We start from the raw sequence: 24529 nt of genomic DNA on the forward strand, positions 1-24529 counted from the left end.
CCTAACAGAAGGAAGTCCCCATTTATCAACTCTAATCAATCCCCGTAACAGAGGAGAAACCTCACCCATGCTCTGCCATACCACATCACCATCAATTGCCCCCCTTTTAGCTAACCAATCCGCAGCCCCATTTCCTTCCCTATGAATGTGCATAAACCGTATATCCATATTAATGATCAGAAGTTGCAATTCCTCCCAATAATCCTCCAAATACCAACTACCACAGCGTTTGTTATCTAACCGTGCCAGAACCACTTTAGAATCCATTTCAACATCTACTGCAATCAAATTCAAATTCTTACAATGTTTGACACCCTCCACGAGAGCTCTCAACTCTGTATAATTACTGGTACCGTAACCAATGTTCTTTGAAAATGCTAACAACAGATTTCCATGCATATCCCGGATCACACCTCCTGCCCCTGCCACACCTGGATTCCCAAGATTACTTCCATCCGTGTTGATCTTCACACGACCTGGTTCCGGCTTAGACCAAGCTATGTAATCAATCTTTTGTTGTTTGATTGGAACTTGCTGTAAATTAAAACAATTAAGAATGTAAAGGTCAATCTGATTAAATTTCTTAGGCTTTGAAAACCCTTGACAAATAACGCCCACCCACTGTTTGATAGATTGCCACACAACTTGACCAGATTCAATCTTCCCTTCCATACGGGCTTTACATCTCCTAGTCCAAAGCCTCCACGAAATCACAGTAGGTAATACACCCAAAATGACACCAGATTGAGAGGCATTAGAAGCTCTCCTAAACCAACTAAGACATGTTTCATACCAGTTCCTTCCAATAGGTAGCCCAAGCATTACTCCAATTTTTTTCCAGACTTCGGCAGCCTCTTCACCAGCAAATAAAACATGATTTAAGTCTTCATATGTCCTTGAATACAACAGTTGCATCTCGAGACTAAAGGAATACCAATTCTCCGAATTTTATCATCCACTGCTAAAGCACCATGCCAAGCCTTCCACATAAATACCGAAAATTTTTTTGGAAGAATGCTATTCCAAATCCACTTATTCCCCTCAAAATTTTGACCTCTAACACGAACACAATCCCAAGCTGATTTTGTTGAAAACTTTCCACTTTCACTAGTAGTCCAGATTAACAAATCACTGCCTTCTTTACAATTTGCAAAAACCTCTAGAACCCTCTCAGCAACTTCAGACCCGACAAGTCTCTCTAACCGAGCCATATCCCATCCTCTATCCAATATACAATCTTTTATCTTCAAAAGAGGTTGCTCACTTACCAAAACATTATCAGCAAGAGGCCCCTGATCCAACCATTTATCATACCAAAAAAATACATTACCTTCTCGAATTTTCCATTTAGAATTACTCAAAACTGTAGGAATGTTTCTGACAATCATCCGCCAAAAACTAGTCCCCTTTTTAGAGTCCAACAACATCAAAGGTTTATTCCCCACATATTTTGAATGAAAAAAATTTGTCCAAAGAGAATCTTCATGCATCAATTTCCAGGTAAGCTTTAAATGAAGAGCCTTTTGCATATCATCAAACGATCTAATACCCAAACCTCCTTCTTCTATTGGCATACAAATATTCCTCCAAGCAACCCATTTTTTCTTACCCTTTCCATCCCTTTCTCCCCAAAAGAAATCACTCATTAACCGATTTAATGATGAAATAATTAACTTTGGAACTTGTAAAGCTGCTAGTTGATGTAACGCCATACTAGCCAAAACATGCCTCAATAAAATCACTCGACCCCCCGCTGAAAGTAATTTCATTTTCCAACCACTAATTTTCCTTTTAACCTTGTTCTCTAACTCTTCCAAATCACCAATTTTCATTCTACCCGACACAATAGGCACTCCCAAATATTTGAAAGGAAACTTACCTTCCGAAAATCCTGTCAATCGTTTAAGATTCCTTCTTCTAGCCATCGAAAGTTTTTTGGAGAAATACATAGCAGTTTTCTCTTTATTAATCAATTGACCAGACCACTTCTCATATGTATTCAAAATATTTAGTAGACATCGAATTGATCGACAACCACCATTGGTGAATATGACCACATCATCCGCATACATTAGATGAGACACTAAAATCGTACCTCTAGGTTGAGAAAATTGTCCAAAACTTTTTTCTTCCACCTTTTGTTTTATAAGACGAGACAGAACCTCCTGTAAAATAATAAACAAATAAGGCGACAAAGGATCACCTTGCCTCAATCCTCTACCACCTTTAAAAAAACCTTTTGTAGTACCATTCATTAATATCGAGTACCAAGGCGTAGTAATACACTCCTTAATAAGACCACAAACAGCAGGAGAAAACCCAAAAGATTGAAGTACCTTCAATAGAAAATCCCACTCAACATGATCATAAGCCTTGGTCATATCAAGCTTTAATACCACGTTACCCCCATGAATTTTTTTATTAATAGAATGAACCATTTCTTGTGTTAGACTAATGTTCTCAAAAATACTTCTTCCAGGAATAAATGCACCTTGTTCAACAGAAATAATTTTAGGAAGCAAAACCGCCAAACGGTTTACAAGCACCTTCGAGCAAATTTTATAAAATACCGAACAAAGACTTATTGGTCTAAATTTATCAAACCCATTAGGCTTATCCATCTTAGGAATTAAGACCACATAAGACGACGTATAAAATCTCGACCATTTACCACCTCTAAAAAACTCTTCCACCGCTGCCATAATATCCATTTTCATAATATCCCAGACACTCTTAAAAAAATCCGAACCAAAACCATCCGGCCCTGGCGCACTATTAGAAGGAATGGAATCTAGAGCATTTTTCACTTCATCGAAGGTATAGCCCCAATAATCTCATTATCCTCCAAAGAAATAACATTCGAAATAATATGAGATAAATCCGGTAAACTATCATGACTTTCAGTTTGTAAAAATTGTGAAAAATAATTGACAGCACTTAAATGAATCTCCTCAGGAGATCCCAAATAAGTACCATCATGTAATCTCATGTCCGAGACTCTTTGTTTCCGTTTAAAAGACAAAATCGCATGGAAGAAAGATGAATTTTGGTCCCCTTCCGCCCGCCATTTCATTTTAGCCAATTGAGCCAATCTAATTTCTTCCCGTCTACGCCAACTAGCTAACTCCATGTTTTTACTCACAAGATCCTGTTCAATCGCCGGATTCCAATGCTGTTGTAGTTCAGATTCCAATTCCTCAATTTTATTTTCTAACCCCTGAATATGCGCTTCAGTTCTACCAAAAATACACTTATTCCATTCCCGTAAAGAACCTCTTAATTTTTTAAGCTTGAAAGCCAGCTTCAGAAGACCAAAACCACCCACCTCCTCTGACCAAATTCTACTCACAAACTGATGAAAATCTGGATGCTCTATCCACATCTGCTGAAACCGAAATGGAGAATGACCATACTTAAAAAGATCAGACTGAAATTGAATAAACATAGGCGAATGATCAGAAGTTGATCTAGATAAATAACAATTATTCATATTTGGAAATCTAGTCAAGCAACTGGCATTAACTAAACCTCTATCCAATTTTGCCCAACTACGTGCTAACCCTCTTTGGCCATTACACCAAGAAAATCTTCTTCCCGACGACTTCATGTCCATTAAACCACAATTATCAATCCAATTATTAAAATCCTCCATAGCCATTCTCGGACGTGGTCTACCACCTCTACGCTCCGAGTCTTCCCTTATAATATTAAAATCCCCTACAACAATACAAGGTTCATTACCAATTAGGTGGCCATTGAGAGACTCCCACAATTCTCTCCTCTCACCCAAATTACATTTAGCATAAACAAAACAACAAATGACAGCGTTATTTCCCACTCCAACATGAATTAAAATATATTGTTCTTTGCAAATAATCGGCTGAACTGAAATATCATCATGCCAAAACACCCAAATCTTACCAGACTCCCCATCATTTATAATAAACTTATCCATATGAAGAAACCGAGTGACCTCCTGCACCTTATCCGAGGAAGCAAAAGGTTCCATTAACGCAACAATTTTCGGATTTAATTTCCTAACCAAACTTTTTAAACGACCTCTAGACGTTCCAAATCCTCTAATATTCCATGATAAAATAGGACCAATCATAAAGAAAATTTATTTGGCCTAGAACTTACCCGATTCGAACTTCGAACTTTTTGAAATATTTTCCTCGTTCCTTTTCACTTAATATTCGCACCCTCATTTTCCGAAGCATAGTCTTTTTGTTTCGAGAAATGTTCCACGTGTAGCTCCGTATCTGGTTCAGAAACTGTATCCTCCATGCATTCATTATTCTCCTCAGGTATTTTTCCTAGTTCCGAATCAGAAACTATCGGCTCTAATTCCTTTTCAAAGATCAAATTACTATCCAAATTTTCTGTATTAACAACCCCAGTAAACCTCTCTTCCATCGACCCCTCCCCTGCCAGATTAACCAATTCATTCATTTTTAATCCCTCTGTTTCTTCATCTTCTATCTCCTCTACATGATAATCCTTACCAGTTAATTCATTTTCTTCAATCAACCTAACATCCATTTCTTGACCCTCCAACTTATCCTGAGGTTCCCCCTCCTTTTCACCCATTTCTTGAGCACCATAATCCCGAGTTTAATCCTGCGACAAAACTATTTTTTCCGTATCTCCTTGAGCCATTCCTGCGTCCATCATCATCACTCCCTTGCCTTTATCCAACTCAACATTATTTTCCGCTTGTATCTCTATTTTTTTTTCTTCAAAATCTTTTACATTCTTTCTTATCCAAATCTTTTCTCCATCTCTCCGATTATGCAATTTACAGGTACGATCATTGTGCCCTTGAATTTTACAATGAGTACAAAACGCTGGAAGCGTCTCATAAATGATTTCTTGCTTGCGTCCCGATCCAGGCATCCCAATCCAAAAATAAGAAATTGGCTCTTTTGATGCATCCATCTCCAAACATAAACGAGCTCCATCCGTGTGAGTTGCACATTTGGTTGTATTATCTCTTCTAATAAACTTACCAATCGGAGCAGTAAAAATCTTTAGAAAAGATTCATGATAGAAATTTGGAGGAAGCCCCGGCAACACAATCCAAACTGGGACCAAAGACGGCTCCTCATCTTCATTAAACTCTGGATTCCAGTGAAAAACGCGATACTGAATCCCATTTACTTCACAAGATTCACGAGAAATTGCTTTGACGAAATCTTGCTCATTTGTCATACGAATGAAAACATTTCTTGATCTCCACATAGCTGTAACCATCGGCATGCAAGATAATCCCCAGCGGAGATGTATAAACGATCGAATCACATCCAACGAAGGTCTCTGTCTATAGAGAACCTAAAAGGTTCCGCAGATCGAGCGACTTCCTCCTTGGTGAACTGAAAACACATTTCTCCATCCACGTACTTTGGCCCACGATGAGGCACCAATAATTCTGGAAGTGGTTGCGGAACCACAGATATCAGATCAGCAAAGGAACGTCGACTAGAATCCTTGGCCGCCATGGGCCCCTTCGGGAGGCCCGAAGCTATCTCTCGGCAACTTCTCAAATTCTTGGAGCGTTCTTGGAGTATCCACTATAGCCATTTGTAATATTAGTATTATTATATATTACTATTAGTAATGTAATTAGAAATATATTAGTATAATAACCTTTCAAACGGATATTTATCTAGTTTGAACGAGACGCCACGTCATTATAGACCCAGTTCAAAAACAATGAAACAAAAATCTCCAGTTTGAACCAGTAGCCATCGAGAGCAACGATTTCACCTTTTATCTCTACCGCGAAAACTGCCACTCAACCGTCCTAGCAATCCCACATTTGAACTTCTAAGAAGTATGGATCAAGTCTCCACATCTATTGTTTGGTTTTATGTTCGAATAGGTTGTGTTTAGGGGGGGGGGTATGGATTTAGAATTCTCAATCCCCCATTTTGGTGTCTTTCGTAGAAATAAAATCAAAATAATCGGTATAAATTATTGGGTTACACTCTTTAATCATTTCTACCGATTAAAACAAAGGATGACATCTAGATTTAATTTTTAAGTCGGGGGTGAGTTGACTCAGCCATGGTTGTTTGGCTTGTTCATGTTCGAACTAACTCTAGTCCGTTCAAACGCTCAGTTGCCAAACAACATTATTTCGTTTCGAACAAAAAAAATTCGTTCGAATGAACAAAGATTGCCTGTTCGAATGAATAAAATAGTTCATTCGAATAGATTTTACTAGTTCGAACATAATATGTTCCGTTTGAATTAATTATCTCAATTCAGTTCAATATAGTATAGTTTTTCAATAATATAATTTAAATATTATGGATAATTATATTCTTACTTTCTTTCTGGTTAAACAATATACTAATGACATCCAGTGGAATAAAACATGCGAGAGATCAGCCCAGCCAAAGTACTGGAGCAGCTCATGCTCAGGAGACGAGACCTATACTTATCGAGTGTGAGATCATTTTGTCTTACTTCTTTGATCTTTCATGGTTGGGAAGGAGTATACAATCCAGCTTCACTGAGTGGAGATGGATACCAATCTGTCAGCAGTGGGGGACTGCATATCCAGATATGGTCGGTGAGTTTTACTGTACCATGGGAGAGGATAGCGCTAGCGCTGATGTTCTGTTCTACACCTTATCGGTCCGGGGAGTGAGTATTAATTTCTCTCTCCGCATTATTGCTAAGTTTGTTGACATCCCGGTGTGGGCAACTCATATCCTGCAGAGGCTACACGGGGACCAGTGGCTGCACCTTCTGATTCTGACACACAGGTCGCATCCTCCATGCTAGGCCTGGATGTAGAGTCAGATGCTAGTTCAGATGGTAGTGAGGATGAGGATCTACCTGATGATCGATCAGGTGCGTCAGCTAGTTTAAGACCCTTTGGCTCCTCTATATGATGGGAGCAAGGTGATCCAACAGGCCAATTGTATATCATTTTTCAGAATGCTTAATTTGATTGTTGACTATAACATCGATCCGAAAAAATATAAGACTGATTTTAGGATCGATTGAGCCAGATTTTTGCTGCGGATAGCACGGGGGGACCCCATTGATCTGGCATTGTATCTCTTCCTCTGCATTCGATCGGAGTCACGCTTTTCCAATAGAGGTAGTCTACCATTTGCACTACTAATATCTAACCTCCTACTCCAATCGAGGGTTACAGAGTCTATGACTGAGGGGAGGTCGTCAGAAGATCACATTCAACAAGAGCAAGGGGCACTTGCGGAAGACTGCTCTAGAATAGCCTAGTGATCCTCCCACAGATCTAGCTTCTAGTAGTACTGTCGCTGTTGAGAGACAGCCTCCTGGGGCTATTTTGGATAAGGTACGAGCTCTGTTTGTAGAGTTCGTTAATGAGCCCATCATGAAGAAGTTTAGGGATCTGGAAGGACACATTAAAATCAAGAGAATGTTGATCTACGTAGCAAATATTGATCGTTTTAGTTATTATTTTATTTTTTTATGTTGTATTGAACATTTTATATTTATGATGTAATTAATGTATGATTTTTATTTTACGTGTTTGCTACCTTGTTTATTTTTTTCATTTTATATGCCGTTCATGATAATATAAAAAATGATACTATCTTTAAAGTTATATTTATATAAATTTGCCATAAAAGAAATCACTATAAAGTTTTGAAATTAATTAGATAAAATTAATTTATGAATTTATAAATATTTTAACTCACCACAAATCATAATATATAATATATACACATTTTTATATTTTGAAAATGATAACAAATAAATGGAAAAAATATTTATTACTTTAATGAAAAAATTATATGCACAAATCCAAACTAATAAACAAATTAATCGAAAAAATGTCCGTTTGAACAAAGAAATTTAAGTTCGAATGGTTATTAACTTTCTCCGGGATAAATAAATTAATTTCCCACCAATATTATTATTCAAACATATTATTTACTGTTCGAATATACATTAATTTCATGTTTGAATATGTTTTGTTCCGTTCGAACGGTTTTATTTTTTTGAGATAATTTTATTCGTCACAAAATATCTTGTTCGAATGGATATTTATCCGTTCGAATGAATTTAGTAGCTCAAGAATTTTTGGAGAGAAATATTTCGTCTCCAAAAATGACTTTTAGGGACGAATTTAATTCATCCCTAACAAGTTTCGTCCCTAAAAGTCAAATCTCTTGTAGTGAGTTTTAATTTTAATTTTAATTTAATTTATTTATATTTTTTACCATAGGACCTATTAGTAATCTAGAAACCTATTAGTAAATAAGTATACAAAAATAGTTTTAACAAACAAACATATTAGCCATTGAAAAATGCTAAATGTATTTAAGAAAAACATACAAAAAGTTTATTTCTCCACGTGTCAGTTATTAATATACTGAAAATCTTGAAATTTGAAATTCAAAAGAAAACTAACAAAAAGTCTTGGAAGTAAAATTATAAGTAAAAATATAAGTACATGTAACACTACTTATTATCTGTTATTCTAAAATCTTTACATGGACTACATATTATTTATATGACATAATTTGAAATTTAGAAGATAATATTTGATTTGTAAAATTCAAATTTTATAATTGAATAATTCTATTTGAAATTCTTTAATTACATGATTACAATCATCTGCCTAATTGTGGTGTGGTTTGGTTTAGAATATATATAAACTTTAAAATTTGAATCTTACAAATTATTAAATTATATTATGTAGATAAAGTGTGATGTAAAGATCTTTGAAATAGCATATTCATTTAAAATTTGGAAAAATATATTTACCATCTATTTTATCTTCATCCTCTCAACATTTATTGATTTGATATTTTTAAGAGTGAAACATAATAAATAATATTTAATTATTTAATAACACATCACAAAATAAAAAGAGAATAAATGCATTACTCACTAATTAATGGTATAATAAAGCAAACAAGGGATCAGACAGCTTTGAAAGTACTGTAATAATTACTGTCTAATTTCTGGCTGCAAAACAGCTCCAGTGAATTCTAAGATCATGACATACATTGAGATGATGAATATTGTGATTAGAAATAGAGATTTTTGGTTGTTATGTATCGAACTACACCAGAATAACTCATTTCTCTGGCTGTAATTAGAAGCCACAACGCCACTCTGGGCTTGATATAAAGCGCCGGCCACTTTGTCTCCAATTTCATTTGGTAGGTGAGAAAAAGACGTATGAAACTGAATTAGGAAACTAACCCAAATAACAATTTGAAGCAGATCTCAAATTGACAAGAGCCTCCTTGCGAGAAGCAATTGTTGACTGATAAATTTCTGTGGACTTGCTTCTGTCCCCAGTTTTTCCTGTAGCAATTCTTTGTTTACCAAGTCAAAGAGCTTAACACATGAAGTTGCCTCAAAATATTATAAATACACATGATGAGAGTTCCTACAATATTACAACTTCTTCAGTTGCCCCTTCCATCCAATTCGAAACTCATAGCCAAGATTCATGGGTTTCTCTTCCCGTCTAATGCTTCAGGCTACCATATTGTTTGTCCTGATATGTTTCAAATGCATATTTCTTGGAGTTGAATCAGCCACTTTAAGTCTATCTACAGACAAGGAAGCCTTGATCTCATTCAAGTCTAAAATTAATCTGGTGCCTCGCAATGCTCTATCTTCTTGGGACCCAAACACATCGCCCTGCAATTGGACTGGGGTGGTCTGCAACAAGTCTAGCCTGAGAGTGATCAGCCTTGATCTTTCAGGTTATGGACTTAAAGGATCCATCAGTCCTCGTATTGGCAATCTCTCCTTCCTCCGTTCCCTTCAACTCCAAAATAACCAATTCACTGGAAAGCTTCCCACTGAAATTGGTCATCTTTTTCGTTTGAGAGTTCTGAACATGAGCTCTAATGGAATACAAGGTGGGCTACCCTCAAATATAAGCCAATTAACTGAGCTCCAAATCCTGGACTTGACGGCAAACAATATCACAGGGAGAGTTCTTGAAGAGCTTACCTACTTGACAAAGCTCGAAGTCTTGAAGTTGGGAAGAAACCAGCTTTATGGTGCAATTCCGCCAGCCATAGGTAACCTTTCCTCACTCACCAATATAAATTTCGGTACCAACACTCTAAGTGGCATGATTCCTGGCGACTTGGGCCGCCTCCCAAATTTGAAGGAACTTGATCTCACCATTAACAATTTGTCCGGCATCATTCCTCCATCATTATACAACATATCCTCCCTAGTTTCCTTGGCTTTAGCTTCAAACCACCTATGGGGGGATATTCCGGGAGATATTGGGATTAAACTCCCAAATCTTCTAGTTTTCAATTTCTGCATTAATAAATTCACCGGAAAAATTCCATGGTCTTTGCACAATCTCACAAATATAAGAATCATCCGCATGGCCCACAACCTTCTAGAAGGAACAGTTCCGCCAGGCCTGGAAAATCTCCCAGTTCTTCGAATGTATAACATTGGTTTTAATAGGATTCGGTCGGGTGAAGATGGCCTTAGATTCCTTACTTCTTTTACAAATAGTACTCTCCTATACTTCCTTGCCATTGATGGCAACCATTTGGAGGGTGTGATCCCAGAATCAATAGGCAATCTTTCTAAGGTTCTCACGAATCTGTACATGGGAGGAAATCGTATTTCGGGTAACATTCCCACATCCATCGGACGTCTTAGCGGCCTGCGTTTGCTAAATTTTACTGACAATTCGATTTCAGGTGAAATCCCACCTGAAATAGGCCTGTTGGATGAACTACAGGAGTTGAGTTTGGCAAAAAATAAGATCTTTGGCAGTATTCCGAATTCTCTTGGAAATCTCCAAGGGTTAAACCTTCTTGATTTATCAGAAAATAGCTTTTTGGGTAAAATACCCACTACTTTTGGAAACTTCAAGAATCTTCTTTCCATTGACCTATCCAGCAACAGGTTTAATGGGAGCATACCTAAAGAAGTTTTGAGTCTTCCTAGCTTGAGCACTGTTTTGAATCTATCTAAGAACTTTCTAACTGGACCTATACCTCAAGAAATTGGTCTCCTAAAAGGTGCTGTTACCATTGATCTCTCCCACAACCTTTTGTCTGGTAGTATCCCCAGCTCGATCGAAAACTGTAAGAGCTTGGAGAAATTGTTCATGGCCAGAAACACGCTTTCAGGTCCAATTCCGAATACTATTGCAGAAGTGAAAGGTCTGGACACTCTAGATCTTTCCTCCAACCAACTCTCTGGATCTATTCCTGTTGAACTCCAAAACCTTCAGGCCCTTAAGTCCTTGAACCTGTCTTTCAATAATTTGGAAGGGATTGTTCCCAGAAGCGGAGTTTTCAGAAATCTCTCTCAAGTCCATTTGGAAGGCAACCCAAAGCTTTGCCTAAATTTTGCATGTGTCAATAGTCAAGGGCGTCGAGGAAGAACAGTAGCCAAAGTTCTTGTTATAACAAGTATCCTTGTTACATTGGTCCTGTGCGTTATATTTGGCTCACTGTTGTACATAAAGAGAAGCAAACGAAAGATGGCAGAAACTTCTGAAACGTTCAAAGGACAGCATCAAATGGTGTCCTACAATGAAATCCGTCAAGCGACTGGAAATTTCAACCAAGAAAATTTTATTGGCAAAGGGAGCTTTGGGTCAGTTTATAAAGGCTATCTTTGGCAAGGAATCGCTATCGCAGTTAAAATCCTTGATCACACTGATAAGAAGAGCTCTTGGAAGAGCTTTTTGGCAGAATGCGAGGCTTTGAGGAACGTTAGGCATCGGAATCTTGTTCGACTCATCACATCATGCTCTAGCATAGACTTCAAGAACATGGATTTTCTGGCTCTGGTTTACGAATTTATGAGTAATGGCAGCTTAGAAGATTGGCTAGAAGGCAAGAAGAAGCATGTAAATGGGCATGCGCTGAATGTTCTGGAGAGATTGAACGTGGTCATTGACGTTGCTTGTGGATTAGATTACTTGCACCATGACTGTGAAGTTCCAGTGGTGCATTGTGATTTGAAGCCCAGCAACATCCTTTTGAGTGAAGACATGACTGCAAAGGTAGGAGATTTTGGTCTTGCCAGGTTGCTAATTGAAAGAACAGGCAATCAATCTCATATTAGCTCCACAAATGCTCTAAAGGGATCCATAGGTTACATACCTCCAGGTTAGTACTATAACAATATCTCTCTTCGATCTCATGTAGTTGATAATTAATTTCAGCTATGTTGTTTTCTTCTTGTAAGTTATGAACATGTTTTCTCTGAGAGACCATTTCTGATATCATTACTTAATTATTCAGCTAGTTTTTTCTAAATGTTGTGAACATGATGAATCTGATTACAATGTGTAGAGTATGGTTTGGGAGAAAAAATATCAACTTCTGGAGATGTGTACAGCTTTGGGGTAATGCTGCTCGAGCTCTTCACTGGGAAGAACCCAACACACGGGAGCTTCAGTGGAGGCCAAAACCTAACCAGATGGGTGCAGTTAGGTTTCCCATCCAACGTGAAACAAGTACTCGACCCTGTGATGCTAGCTCAGATGAGCAGCCTTGACCACAATGAGAAATACATAAGCCCTGATGCTCAACACGAATGCCTCATCACAATCCTTGCGGTTGGGCTATCTTGCACTGCAGACTCTCGTGATGCCCGCATTAGTATTAGAGGTGCTCTACACAAACTGCAATCTGCAAGAGACAGCCTTCTTAAACCAGGTCCTAGTGAGAAAACTGAGAATTAGTAATCAAAGATGGCACTAATGGGTGAATGGTATTAATTGCAAGAGGTATGTCAGCAGTCAGTAGTCAGCTTAATATTGATCTCATGTAATAAGCTTACGTCCTTTTGACTTCATACAATGTCGTTGGTCCCTCTTGCTATGGAGTTTTCTTTTCTTTAATTTAGTGGGCTGTAATTTTTGTTTGATGCATTGTAGTTTTCCTAATTATATAGAAGGCTGCTTAATATTCAACGTAATAGTGAAGTGATGCATGATTCATCGGATTATGATCACATAGTGAAAAAGTAGTAGTTCTACTCAACACAACACCAAGAGGGGATGAATAGGTGTAGTTCAAATTTTTATGGCCCAATAAAAAATATTGACAAGTAAACAATTAATCAAAGACATAAATCAAAGACAACTAAAAGAATATGCGGCTGGAATCCTCTTCCAAGAGGCTTTTTTAACTTGAATGTTGATCTGAGAAAAGCCGATGTGGGTGTGGAACTTCAAAATGACAGAGGAAAACTAGTGTTGGTTGCAAGTAAGATAGAAAATGAGGTTGAGAATCTGGCTACTATTGAATTGCTAGCCTTACTTCAAGGCTTACAGCTGAGTGCCCATTTGGGTTTTTCCCAACTTATTGTTGAAAGTGATTGTCTAATGATGGTTCAAGAGCTTAAAGAGGATCAAAACTCCTTGTCGTCAGATGGTAATCTTATTAAGGATGCAAAGAGTCTACTACATCTTTTTCATGAGTTTGAAATCCAACATGTGCATGGCATGGGAAATGAGGTTGCACATAGATTAGCTCGTTATGCTTGGAATGTTGACAATATGTTTGTGTGGTGGGAGCATGTTCCTACTTTTGTTGATCATTCTCTTTGGATTGATCAAAACAATTTGTATTGAGGTTTTATGAATGAACGAATGTTTTGGTTAAAAAAAAACATAAATCACACAAACCATCAACACAAAAATTTGTTCACGAAGTGGTAACTCATTTAAAAAATGTCTTCAAAATCTGAAACCACTCTAGGTGTAGGTCACCGCCACAAATCTACTATAGAAATTTTAATTCGTTAGAACCAATTTAAAAACAATTACAAAAAACTTTTGCAGTAGCTAAACTTGGCTTGCAACTCCACGAGTGACCCACTCGATCTCTACACATATGTAGCTTCAAAACTCCGACCTTTCTATAGTGTTCCACAAGAATCTCTCGATCTTTGTAGCAACAGCAGCTCCGAAAACCTTTCGGCCAATGAACACGTCCACTCCAATGGACTCAAATGTGTTTGATATTCAGTGTGATATGATGAAGGTATATTTCACAAGATAAGCATTTTTGAATGTAGGGAGAAGCTCTCAAATGCTCTTGGAAGATGGCTTCAGTCTTTTGGTTCTCTAACTATCAAAATCCCGCCCCGGAGAGGGCGGGATTGCGACGTACATGCCTGTCCTTTTTTTTTTTTTCTTCTTCTGATAACATGCGATCGACATGAACATGACACACGTGTACTCTAAATTTCTAATTTAATAAAGGGAACACCTGATAGACATTCTATTCGAACATTCATCCGTAAAAGACTCTCAGAGTTCATCATACGTTCATAAAAACATAACCCATCAACCATAAACATAACTGTTATAGTTAGGGAAGGTCCTAACCGTCTTCATCTCCCTTTGCAGTAGTGTCTTGCCCCCCAAACATTTTTCATCATTATTTGGACGTTTAAAACATTTAAAACAAAAGTGAGTCGAATACTCAGTAAGTAGTATACCATGCAATGAACATATTATGCCTATATTCTTTTTCTTTTGAAAACATGTATATATAAATATTTGCTAATTCTTGACAATGCTTTCATGCATAAATAGTTTAAGGAAAAAGCCATACTTTCGTGCATAAACATTCTAAGAAATAACTATGCTTCCATGCATAAACATTTTAAGAAATAACCATACTTTCATGTTTCACTTTCTTTGGCCGGTACACACTATTACGTCTCATGTGTTGGGGTTAGCGGTCTTTCTTTAGACTTGGATTCCGTGCATGACCACAAGTTGGGAATCCCTTTCAGTCAGGGGCAGCACTGGGTGCACTACCAGTACTATTTACCCGGCATTGCAATCTGCCCATTCATTTGGTACCCTCTTTATTCATATGGCCGTTATGTATCTTCATACATTAAAAAATTCATTCATTCAGTCATTTCTTTCTTTCATTCATGTCAGTCCTTTCATTTAAACAGTTCATTCATGGAAAACGTCATTTAAAAGCATGAACTTAAACATTATCTTTTCATTTAACAGTACATTCATGAAGAAACATCATTTAAAAGCATGAGCTTAAACATAATTTTTCATGACATCCATAAAGCGTCAATTCATATGGACAATTTAACATGAGTTCATAAGGACATCTTAAAATACTTTCTTTGCATCATTAAAAGCATGAGTTCATAGGGACACTTTAAAACACTTTCTTCGCGTCACTTAAAGCATAAGGCATGAGACATTCATTTCCTTTCCTTTGCAATCAAAACATTTTCATCATCTTTCTTACTTCAATGCATATGAAATTTTATGAATAAGATATGTTTTCATGCTATACTACATATAAGAATAATCAATAAGTTTATTGAGAGCATGTATGAAAATTTCATGACTTAGTACCTACGAGCATGCATTACCTTATACACATACATACAATTATAATCGATAGGGTGCTTCACAGGACTATCAAGAAAGGGTTTGTACATACCATATACATTTACTCTTTCTTTAGAAGAACATTTGAAGAGAGAGAGACATTCTTTCATAAAGAGAACTTGGGGTCATAACTACTTACCTATATGCCCCTCGATACTTCCATCATCAATATTCATATTCCAATAAATAGCATAAGCGTGTTAATACTCGTACAATATTCTTTAGCCCTCCCTTAAAAAGAGAAAGCCAATATATTTCAATCTATTGTCCCTTCTATGCTTAGCATTAAGCCAAATGACTTGTCCCCACCTCAACTTACAAGAGATATAACTTAAATATTAAGACATGCTAGCTGTCCATGGAAAGGCTATTTTAAAGGCTTACATGAAAAGCAGTTAAGAATTCATAGGCTTCAAGCAAGGTTTCTTTGGTTCAAGCTCATTTTGGGTTATGGACATTAGGAGATAAAATTTGGAATTCTCAACAATGGCTTTAAAATAGATTTAGGCATCTCAAGTAGGCTAAACAAGCTTAAGAAACATGCCCCTTTAAACCAACTTGTGGTCCCTCATTATAAAAGGATAGCTTATCAATATTTTGGACTCTCGGGTTAGGTAGAATTTAACCAAACGAGGGACAACATAAATGAGCTATTTTTACATCAAGACATGGTGTGACATGGGCTTAGGGGTACTTGGACAGTTTTGGATATCATAATATATCATACACAAATAATCTCTTATATCTAACTAACTAAGCTATAACTTATTCACATAAGCAATATATTAAATAGTTTAGATAAAACTTCACATTTAAAATTAAAGTAGCATAAGGTATGACAAAGTTACCCATTAAGAAACTTTAAAACCTTTAAACACTTAAGCTTATGATTTACTCACTTAATACCTTTTTAAAAGCAAAATATAAAATTATAGAACCAAGCAAAACCTTTAAACCAAACTTCTTGCATCCTAAAAATAGATTACCAACCAAATCTCAACACAAGGCACATGATACCATCATATATAATTTAAAATCACTATAATCATCACCTATGATTAAACCAAGTTTAATAACAATATAGTATTTTCGAAATATAGGAAAACACATAGCAAAACAACTATAATACCGTTCGGTTTGGGCCAAAACAGGGCATACATATTTATTTGCAATATAGGAATTTAACTACACAAAAACATAAGCTAAAATAACTTAGTGAGCTTCCAAAATCACATTAAACATAAATAAGTCAAATTAGGATTTTTACATTGAGCTCTTAGCTCCTTTTAAAATACAAGTGGAAGACCAAATAGAGGTATAGCTAGGGGTGATAAACGGTTCGGTTGGACCGAACTGACCGACCGTTTCGGTTTGGACTGGACTAGACCGAGACTGAGACCGGTCGGTCTCGGTCCACATTTTAGAGGACTGAAAAGTTTCGGTTTGGTCCATGGTCTAGGATTTTTCCAGACTAGACCAGACCAAATGAAAAATAAAAATAAAAAAATACTTTATATATATTTTTTATATAATAATTGTACAATTAACAATATAAAATTTTAAATATGCTATTAATACTTGTTAATATTCTATAAATTAAAAATATCATATATATATATATTCATCTAACCTATCAATATTAACAAAATAAAATTTTAAATATGTTATTAACACTTGTTAATATTCTATGAATTAACTAATATATAATATCAATTAGTTAATTATATAGTAATTATATAAATTAATAATATAATTTTCATTTAATTTATTATCATTGGCCATATAAAATATTTTTTTATTGAGTTTGTTACATAATCCACATTAATAAGTCACTCAATTTAATTTAGTATTTTAAATCATTTTTTTATTAATTATTTAAAAAAAAAAATTAGGCCGGACCGACCAGTCCGGTCCCTTTTGGTGTTCGGTCCAATCCGGTCAAGAAAAATAATGGACAAAAATATATGGTCCATTGTCGGACTGGACTAGACCATTTGCACCCCTAGGTATAGCTGTGTGGATGAAGAGCAATACAATATCACTGTTTTAAACTCCAAATCCGAAACATCAAAAAAATATCAAAAGAAAACTCACTTGATCAACCATGACTAAATTCGAAATACACAAGAGAGAATGATTAAGGGTACTCTTACCTTGCTATTTTTCTCTTGAGAAGAAGGAAAAATGGATGCTTGGCATGTTGAAGATGAGAGGAGTTTGGTTTCTTGAAGAACAAAAGAGAGGAGAAGAAGAGAGGGTTGACTTTATGTAAAACCCGGCTCATTGCCAATCCCATGTACGTGGATAACGTCTCTTAATTCCATCACACGAGTTCACGCCATCTTTCCTTTTTCTTCATGCACGTTTCCCTTCCCTTTGTTTTAGGTGTTCTGTTTTCTATTTATAGCCTATATATAGATTAAGTTTTTCTCAACCCTAATTTCATTTCCTTTGTTCTCTTCACACCTCAGCCACCCCAAGCCGTTCGGTCATCACTCTCCACTGTGAAACTCAGTCCAAACCTCACCACCGTGCCCAGCCACGTGGAGTTGCCACCCAATGCCTATAGCCTCTGTTGCAAGCCCCAAAATACTATGTTTTAGTTGTCTAAAATAGAGCAGCGTCCAAGCCATTGCAGTCACGCTCCATCGAGAACTCCACCACGCTGTGCCCCCACGAAAATAGTCAGTGAGGACTTCCCATCACCCTGGTCCTCCACACGCCGCCTTAGGTTTCCCAGTAAGCTCACGCCATTTTTGTTGGTTTCTCGGTTCCTTCAGTCCCTCCACCTCTTCTCTCACCTCTCTCTCTCTCTATCTCTCTCTCTCTCTCTCTCTCTCTCTCTCTCTCTCCGTGCGACGCCGTCGATGACATCACCACCACCTTAGCCCAGCTTCCGTCGCACTTCCACGGTGCCACTGCCTCGGTCCTTCGTGGGCGAGCTTCTGTCGCCACTCCCATTTGAGCCTCTATGTGTTTGTTTTTGTTAGTTGTTGTTAGTGGTTTAAATAGGAAACAGATGGTATATATATATATATATATATATATATATATATATATATATATATATATATCAGTGAACCCAGTAGGATGAAGATGGTGTTTTAGTTTTTACCTTTTTACCCCTTAAAGTATGGCTCCAGATTTATTTGTTTCAGGTATTTAGTTTAAAGAGTTTATATTATGTACTTTGGGTTTGAAATCAAGAGTTTATTACGTGGGTCGTAGAGTATGTTTTTTCACGGAATATTTTTATGGAAATACTGATGAATTCTTGGAGTGATCGGTGTGATCGGTAAGTGCGAATCTTATTTTGAATCCTTTTAAAAGAATATTTTTTATTTAAACAAAAGTATGATTTTCTACTTATGACGATTTCAATATAGTTATGTTATTTGGTTTTATAAATTACAGTAAGACCTCAATCGTAAATAAGTTAGAATTTAATGTTTTAATTCGAGTTAGTAAGTTGGATATTACTGAGTTTAGAAAGTGATGTTGGTATTTTAGGAATAATGAGAATTTCAGATTTTGAGGAATTAAAAATAGATTATTTTAGAAGTTTAGGCTTGAATATTCAAATACAAGATTGATTGGAAATTTATAGAAATTTACGTGATTATCTTATAGGTGACGATTAATCTGGTTCGACATTGTTGAGGAATATGAATATCTTATAGAAATTTACAAGAGTTTGATATGAATATGTTTCGCTCGTGTTCTAATATGATATGGATATGATAAAACTTTGGCATACTTATCTGTTCTGAATCTGATTTTGAATATGGTTCTAATATGATGATACTGGTTCACGTGATATGGTTGGCACCAACATGATATGATATGATATGAGTGCACCCACTTTGGAAACAAAGTGGTCTTTTTACGTGTTCTTTCCTGTGTGCACACTCGGGGCTTCGAGATTGAAAAATGGGAAGTTCGCCATATGACACTGCCTGGTTTGGCCACCGAGGATAGCACAACCCTACCACAGGGGTTAAACATGGTATATGATATGATACGATATGATATGATAAGATGAAGATATTTAGTTATGTTATGCCAAAGCTTTTTTGAATATCAAACAGATCTTTAAATATGAATAGTTGATTTTGAGTATAAAAAGATTGAAAAGTCGCTCTGATTTTCTGATAACACGTTTTTCTGAGATCTGTATATAAAAATAAAAGGTTTTGTTTCTGCATACTGAACTTTCTGAAAAGGCTCATGTTAACATACTAGTATATGTTCTCTGCTTACTGAGTTGTGGATAACTCACCCCCTTATCTTCATATATTTTCAGATGACATTGATTTCCCAGCTGGGGGTCTGGATTAGAAATTGGAGCTTGACTAGATATGGATAGAAGGTCGAGTCCTATTGTTAGTAGAAGGGTATAACTTGAGTATTTGAAGTACTTTGAGTTGTTTGGACATATTGAGATTTAAAGATGTATCATTTTATTTTGTTGAGATTTTTGAAAAATTGTGAGCCCCTTTGGTTTATGCTATTTTGTAATGATGATTTATGGAGTTTGTATTATGGTTATTTGGAAATATGAGATTGTGTGTTATTTATGAAGTCTTTGGAGTTTTAGGTGCTTGGAGAGACAGGTTTGTAGGTGACATGTAGTAATTCTCCGACCCTTCTGGGTATGGGGCATTACACTTTAGCTTGGAGAAGAATATAGAAACTTTCTCTTTTTCTTTTTCCTAAGGCCTCATTTGCTTTAAGAGATGAAATACAAAACTTTGAAAATTTTTCTAAGTTTTGTACGGTTAGAAACTTTTTGAAAACAAACAACCATTTCTTATCTCATCTCATTTTATCTCTCATTATTTTATCACTATTCATCAACTGTACTAGTGGGTCCCAGTGGTAGTAAATAGCTTTTATGAGTGGGTCCCATTTCCTTACAAATAAATAACTTATTTTATCACTTTTGAAAAGAGCGGGTCCCAGTGGTAAACAGGTCCCAGTGGCAGGAAAAAGAAAAAAAAAACAAAACAAAAAATAAAATGCAACACAGCCTACCACTAGTGGGTCCCAATGGCAAGAAAACGGAAAAAAAAGAAAAGCAACAAAGCAAAGGTAAAAGTTAAAAAACAGAAAAAAAGGGCTGTGGGTCCCACAACCACAAATACTTAAAAAAAAAATCAAACTAATCTCAACTCATCTTTATAAACAAACACAATTTTATCTCATCTCATCTCATCTATACTCAACATATCTCAATACTATTCACACCTATCTCAAAAAATCTCATCTCATCTCTGAAAACAAACGAGGCCTAAGTGTAGTCGACGGTTTAAGGGACTAAAGGGAATTGATTTTAATTCTTGCCTTTTTGTGTAGCTTTGATCGACGGTGCAATGATGGAATGCCTTAGGATAGTTTTTGTTTTTGTTTTCTTCTTTTTGGTTGCTTCCTACGTAAGCTTCGAGGAGGAAAATGACATTTTAGTCTTTGTTTCCTCCTTGTGTTGCCTTAACCAATGGGTGCTAGGAAAAGAACAAGAAGTCAATACCTTCCTTAGGAAGCTTATGAGTTAAAAGAGCTTAACGGCCTTCCTTAGAAGCCTACGGGTGAAAAGAGATCAAGAGCTTTAGTTGCTTGGTCAAAACTTATCACATAAGCTTGGAATATGGATGGTGGAGATCTGTCTACCTCAAGGTACCTTTTTCACCTACCAATCCAATGGTAGAGATTAATTAGGTCATTTTCTAAATAAATAAAATTAAAGGGCTTAAGGGAAAATATTTCATAGTCTTAAAAATAATACCCTTGATTTATTTTAATAAATCATATTTTAAAAAAAATAAAGCATACTCTTCTTAAAATAAAATAATAAAAAGTAATAAAAATCTTTATCTCAAAATATTTAACTTAAAGAATTAATAAAATGACATAAGGAACAACACAATAGGACTCGGGTAATACACTAACCTCTACCAAAAGGGTAGAACAAAATGTTGTATTTATACCTCCCAAGAAGTGAGGCCCTCAAACCCTAGGGAAAATTAGGTTTTTTGAACATTGGCTCAAATGGAGTTTCGAATGCGAGTTGAGCACACGTGGCACTTCTGAAGCTGCTCGAGCGCCATGTCAAGTGAGGCTTGAGTGAACTCTCTGGACGACCTTCACTCAAGCACCATATTGGACGCATGTCGAGCGAACTCTCTAGATGGCCTTCGCTTGAGTGTTGCGCAAGTAGAGCTAACTCTCTATATGAGGTTCAATCGAGCGGTGTGTCAAGCGCATGTCGAGTGAACTCTCTGTTTTGAGTTTTGTTCGAGCGCCAGTCGAGCGAATGTCGAGCAAACTTCCTGTTTGTGTTTTGCTCGTGTCGTGTTGAGCTCACTTGGCCCCCTTTTCACCTTGACACACTTCAACACTTGTTACAACACAATTTTATAAACATTTTCACAAGAATATGCCAACACACTCATTTTTACATTAACAATCTTCTCCTTTGGCATTTCTTTGACAAAACCTCAAACCTATACATTTGGATCTAATCCTGACACACCCCATACAAGATTTCCAGATATAGGTACAGTCACGAATAAGTTGGGATATTTCTACACACTTGACAACCAGGTAAGCATACCAACATAAAAGTCTAAGAAATATTCACACATGTGTAATCAATATCTGGTATCCAATTTAAAGCAATAATTCAAGTATACACATGACATGCACAATTTTTATCAAAAAAAATCTTTATTAAGAAAATATCAGACATTGAGTTTCAATGAAAAATACAATACAATAGCAGCTCAAAAATTGTGTTCACAAAAAACTTTCTCACTATGTGCTCCCCTACCTACATATGTGCTCCCCCTAATACATCTATTACTCCTCCTTTTTGTCACAAAATCCAAGGGGTTCGATCACCATCATCTGAAAGGTTGCCACCACCTTCATTATTGATGAGCTCCTCCATGTCATTGAAGCATTGGGTGACGAACTGTTGGAGGCCATCAACTCGACTATCAAGATGGTCTAGGCAAGCATCAAGATGGACCAAGCAGTCAAGAACCATCTGTAAACTGGGCTTGGTCGAATCTGGTGCCGTGCAAAGAGGTGCCGAGGTGGATGGTGCGGAGCTAGAGGGCCGAGAGCTCGACAGATGAGATGCGGGTGTCGAAGGATACTCAACGATCAAAGGAGGAGGGCAAATGTGAGCATGGCTGAGCTGAATGGTCTTACGACCAATGGGAGCCTTAAGCTTAATCCTAGGCTCATGGGGAAGAAAGGAGACAGACTGAGCCAACACAATCCAGATGATGAGGCAGGCAAGTGGTAGTCCAGTCTAGACTTTGTTGGACAGGAAGGCCTCAAGTGTAATATTCCTTATTTTAGTGTATTTTAATTGAAGGAGTATTTTAACTAATTTAAATATTGGTTCTCTAGTTTTAAGTTTATCGGATTTCTCGTTGGTTTATTTTTATGATTTTTAAGTTGTGAAATTTATTTTGATATGCTTTCTTAATATTAATTATTATTATGCAATTAAATTGCTTTTTATTTTAAATTAGTTTATTGTTGGATTTAATTATTTTATTTTTATTTAGTCACTACGTTTAAATTATTTTATTTAACTCGCTGTTTTGAAATTCTTTTTATTGGATCATTTTTGTGACCCAAATTGTGAGGATTGAACCTCATTTCTTTCTCTCACATTTTCTTTTTCCCTTTTTCATTTTTCCCACTTTTTTTTCTTTTTCTTCTTCTATTCTTTTTCCCCTATTTTTTTTCCTCCTGCACGCGAAGGTTTCCTCCCCCCTCTTTCCGTCCGTTTTCTCTTCAGCCCACAGCGCCGCTGTGCACAGTCCACTGCCGTCACCGCCTCTCCCATTTTCTTCCCCTTTGGCCGGCGACCGCACCCATCCATTTTCAGCTCCTCCCTCGCCGCCAATCTCCCCCACGCACAGCTTCAAGCTGTGACCCTCTTTCGTTCCAGCGCCGTCATCCCGTCGCCATAGGCCACCACCTTTTCACCATAGCACCGGCGGCCTCCCAGCTACCCAACCCATCCTTCCTTAGCTCCGATCCACCACCGGTGAAGCCCATCCATCTCCATTTTTTATTTGAGCTTTTTGGACTCCAACCACCGTCCACGCCGCCACCCATGGCCATCTATCGCCACCATTAGTTTCACCAACACCTCTAAGCTCGTCTCTTGTAATCTCAAGTATTCGTTTGTTCCCGTTCAAAATCTAGCATTTTGAGACCCACGACTATTGTCCAAAATACACTATTTCGTTGATGTGCTACTACTTCTAACATCTTCGTGATCCTTCAAAAAATATATTGTAGTGCTGTAAATATTTTTTCAAATAACTTTTGAAATTTAAATGTATTTTTACCGTAACTCATTTTTAATGTGAACTGGTTGGTTGTACCAGACTGAGTCCGAGGAGTAAGGGGGTTGGTTGGATTGGAGGATGGAGTTGTTATGTGATTGGGTTATGTGAGGATTTGTTGGTTGTTGGATATTTGTGTCTTGTCATGTACATTGCATATTTGCATGCATGTTCATGTTTGTAAATGAAAAATGAATTTTCGCATAATTGCAACATGTTCATGTGTATATTTGAAAAACTAGATTTTCATGTAAGAGATAATTTTGAGTATGTTTGAAATGATTGGATTGATCGGTTTGAGAGAAAGGAAAAGATATTGTAGTGATGGTGGTAAGCAGGGATGGTGGCATAGTCCCGCCTATGATTCCCGCCTACGGTGTATGCGGTAGAGATGGTGCTAAGCAGAGATGATTGTATAGTCCTGCTTGTGATTCCCGCCTACGGTGCATGCGGTAGAGATGAGGGTAAGCAGGAATGGTGGTAGAGTCCCGCCTGTGATTCCTGCCTATAGTGTCCTATAAATTATTATGTTGGGTCATTTTCTAGGAAAATGGCAGATCTTATTCACGACGTGTTTTGGGTCAAATGAGATTTTTGGCATGCGTTGGAAAATAAACATTTTCAGGAAAAATAATGTTTTTGGGTCTAATGCATATTTCATCATATGCATGCATAATTGTTGGTTGCATTAATGCATTTTCATCTCATGGGTTGTTTAGATTATTACTTATCTGCGGTACCATTTTATGGTATCGCAGAT

General features: G+C 36.8%; 3 protein-coding genes across 3 annotated transcripts; 1 reads left to right on the forward strand and 2 right to left on the reverse strand.

Moving 5' to 3' along the window:
* Positions 1 to 2803: 2803 nt before the first annotated feature.
* On the reverse strand, positions 2804 to 4009 carry LOC118348596. The gene has a single exon (XM_035690631.1). It carries the CDS (start codon positions 4007 to 4009, stop codon positions 2804 to 2806), a length of 1206 nt encoding a protein of 401 aa, XP_035546524.1.
* Positions 4010 to 4614: 605 nt separating this feature from the next.
* LOC118348597 lies at positions 4615 to 5241 on the reverse strand. Its single transcript, XM_035690632.1, has one exon. It carries the CDS (start codon positions 5239 to 5241, stop codon positions 4615 to 4617), a length of 627 nt encoding a protein of 208 aa, XP_035546525.1.
* Positions 5242 to 9437: 4196 nt separating this feature from the next.
* On the forward strand, positions 9438 to 12949 carry LOC108999312 (putative receptor-like protein kinase At3g47110). The gene is made up of 2 exons (XM_018976201.2): positions 9438 to 12125; positions 12312 to 12949. The coding sequence occupies exons 1-2, from the start codon at positions 9470 to 9472 to the stop codon at positions 12701 to 12703; spliced, it is 3048 nt and encodes a 1015-aa protein (XP_018831746.1). The 5' UTR covers positions 9438 to 9469; the 3' UTR covers positions 12704 to 12949.
* The last annotated feature ends 11580 nt before the right edge of the window (positions 12950 to 24529 follow it).

Source organism: Juglans regia, chromosome 6 (genome assembly GCF_001411555.2).
Source record: "Juglans regia cultivar Chandler chromosome 6, Walnut 2.0, whole genome shotgun sequence".
Taxonomy (NCBI): Eukaryota; Viridiplantae; Streptophyta; class Magnoliopsida; order Fagales; family Juglandaceae; genus Juglans; species Juglans regia.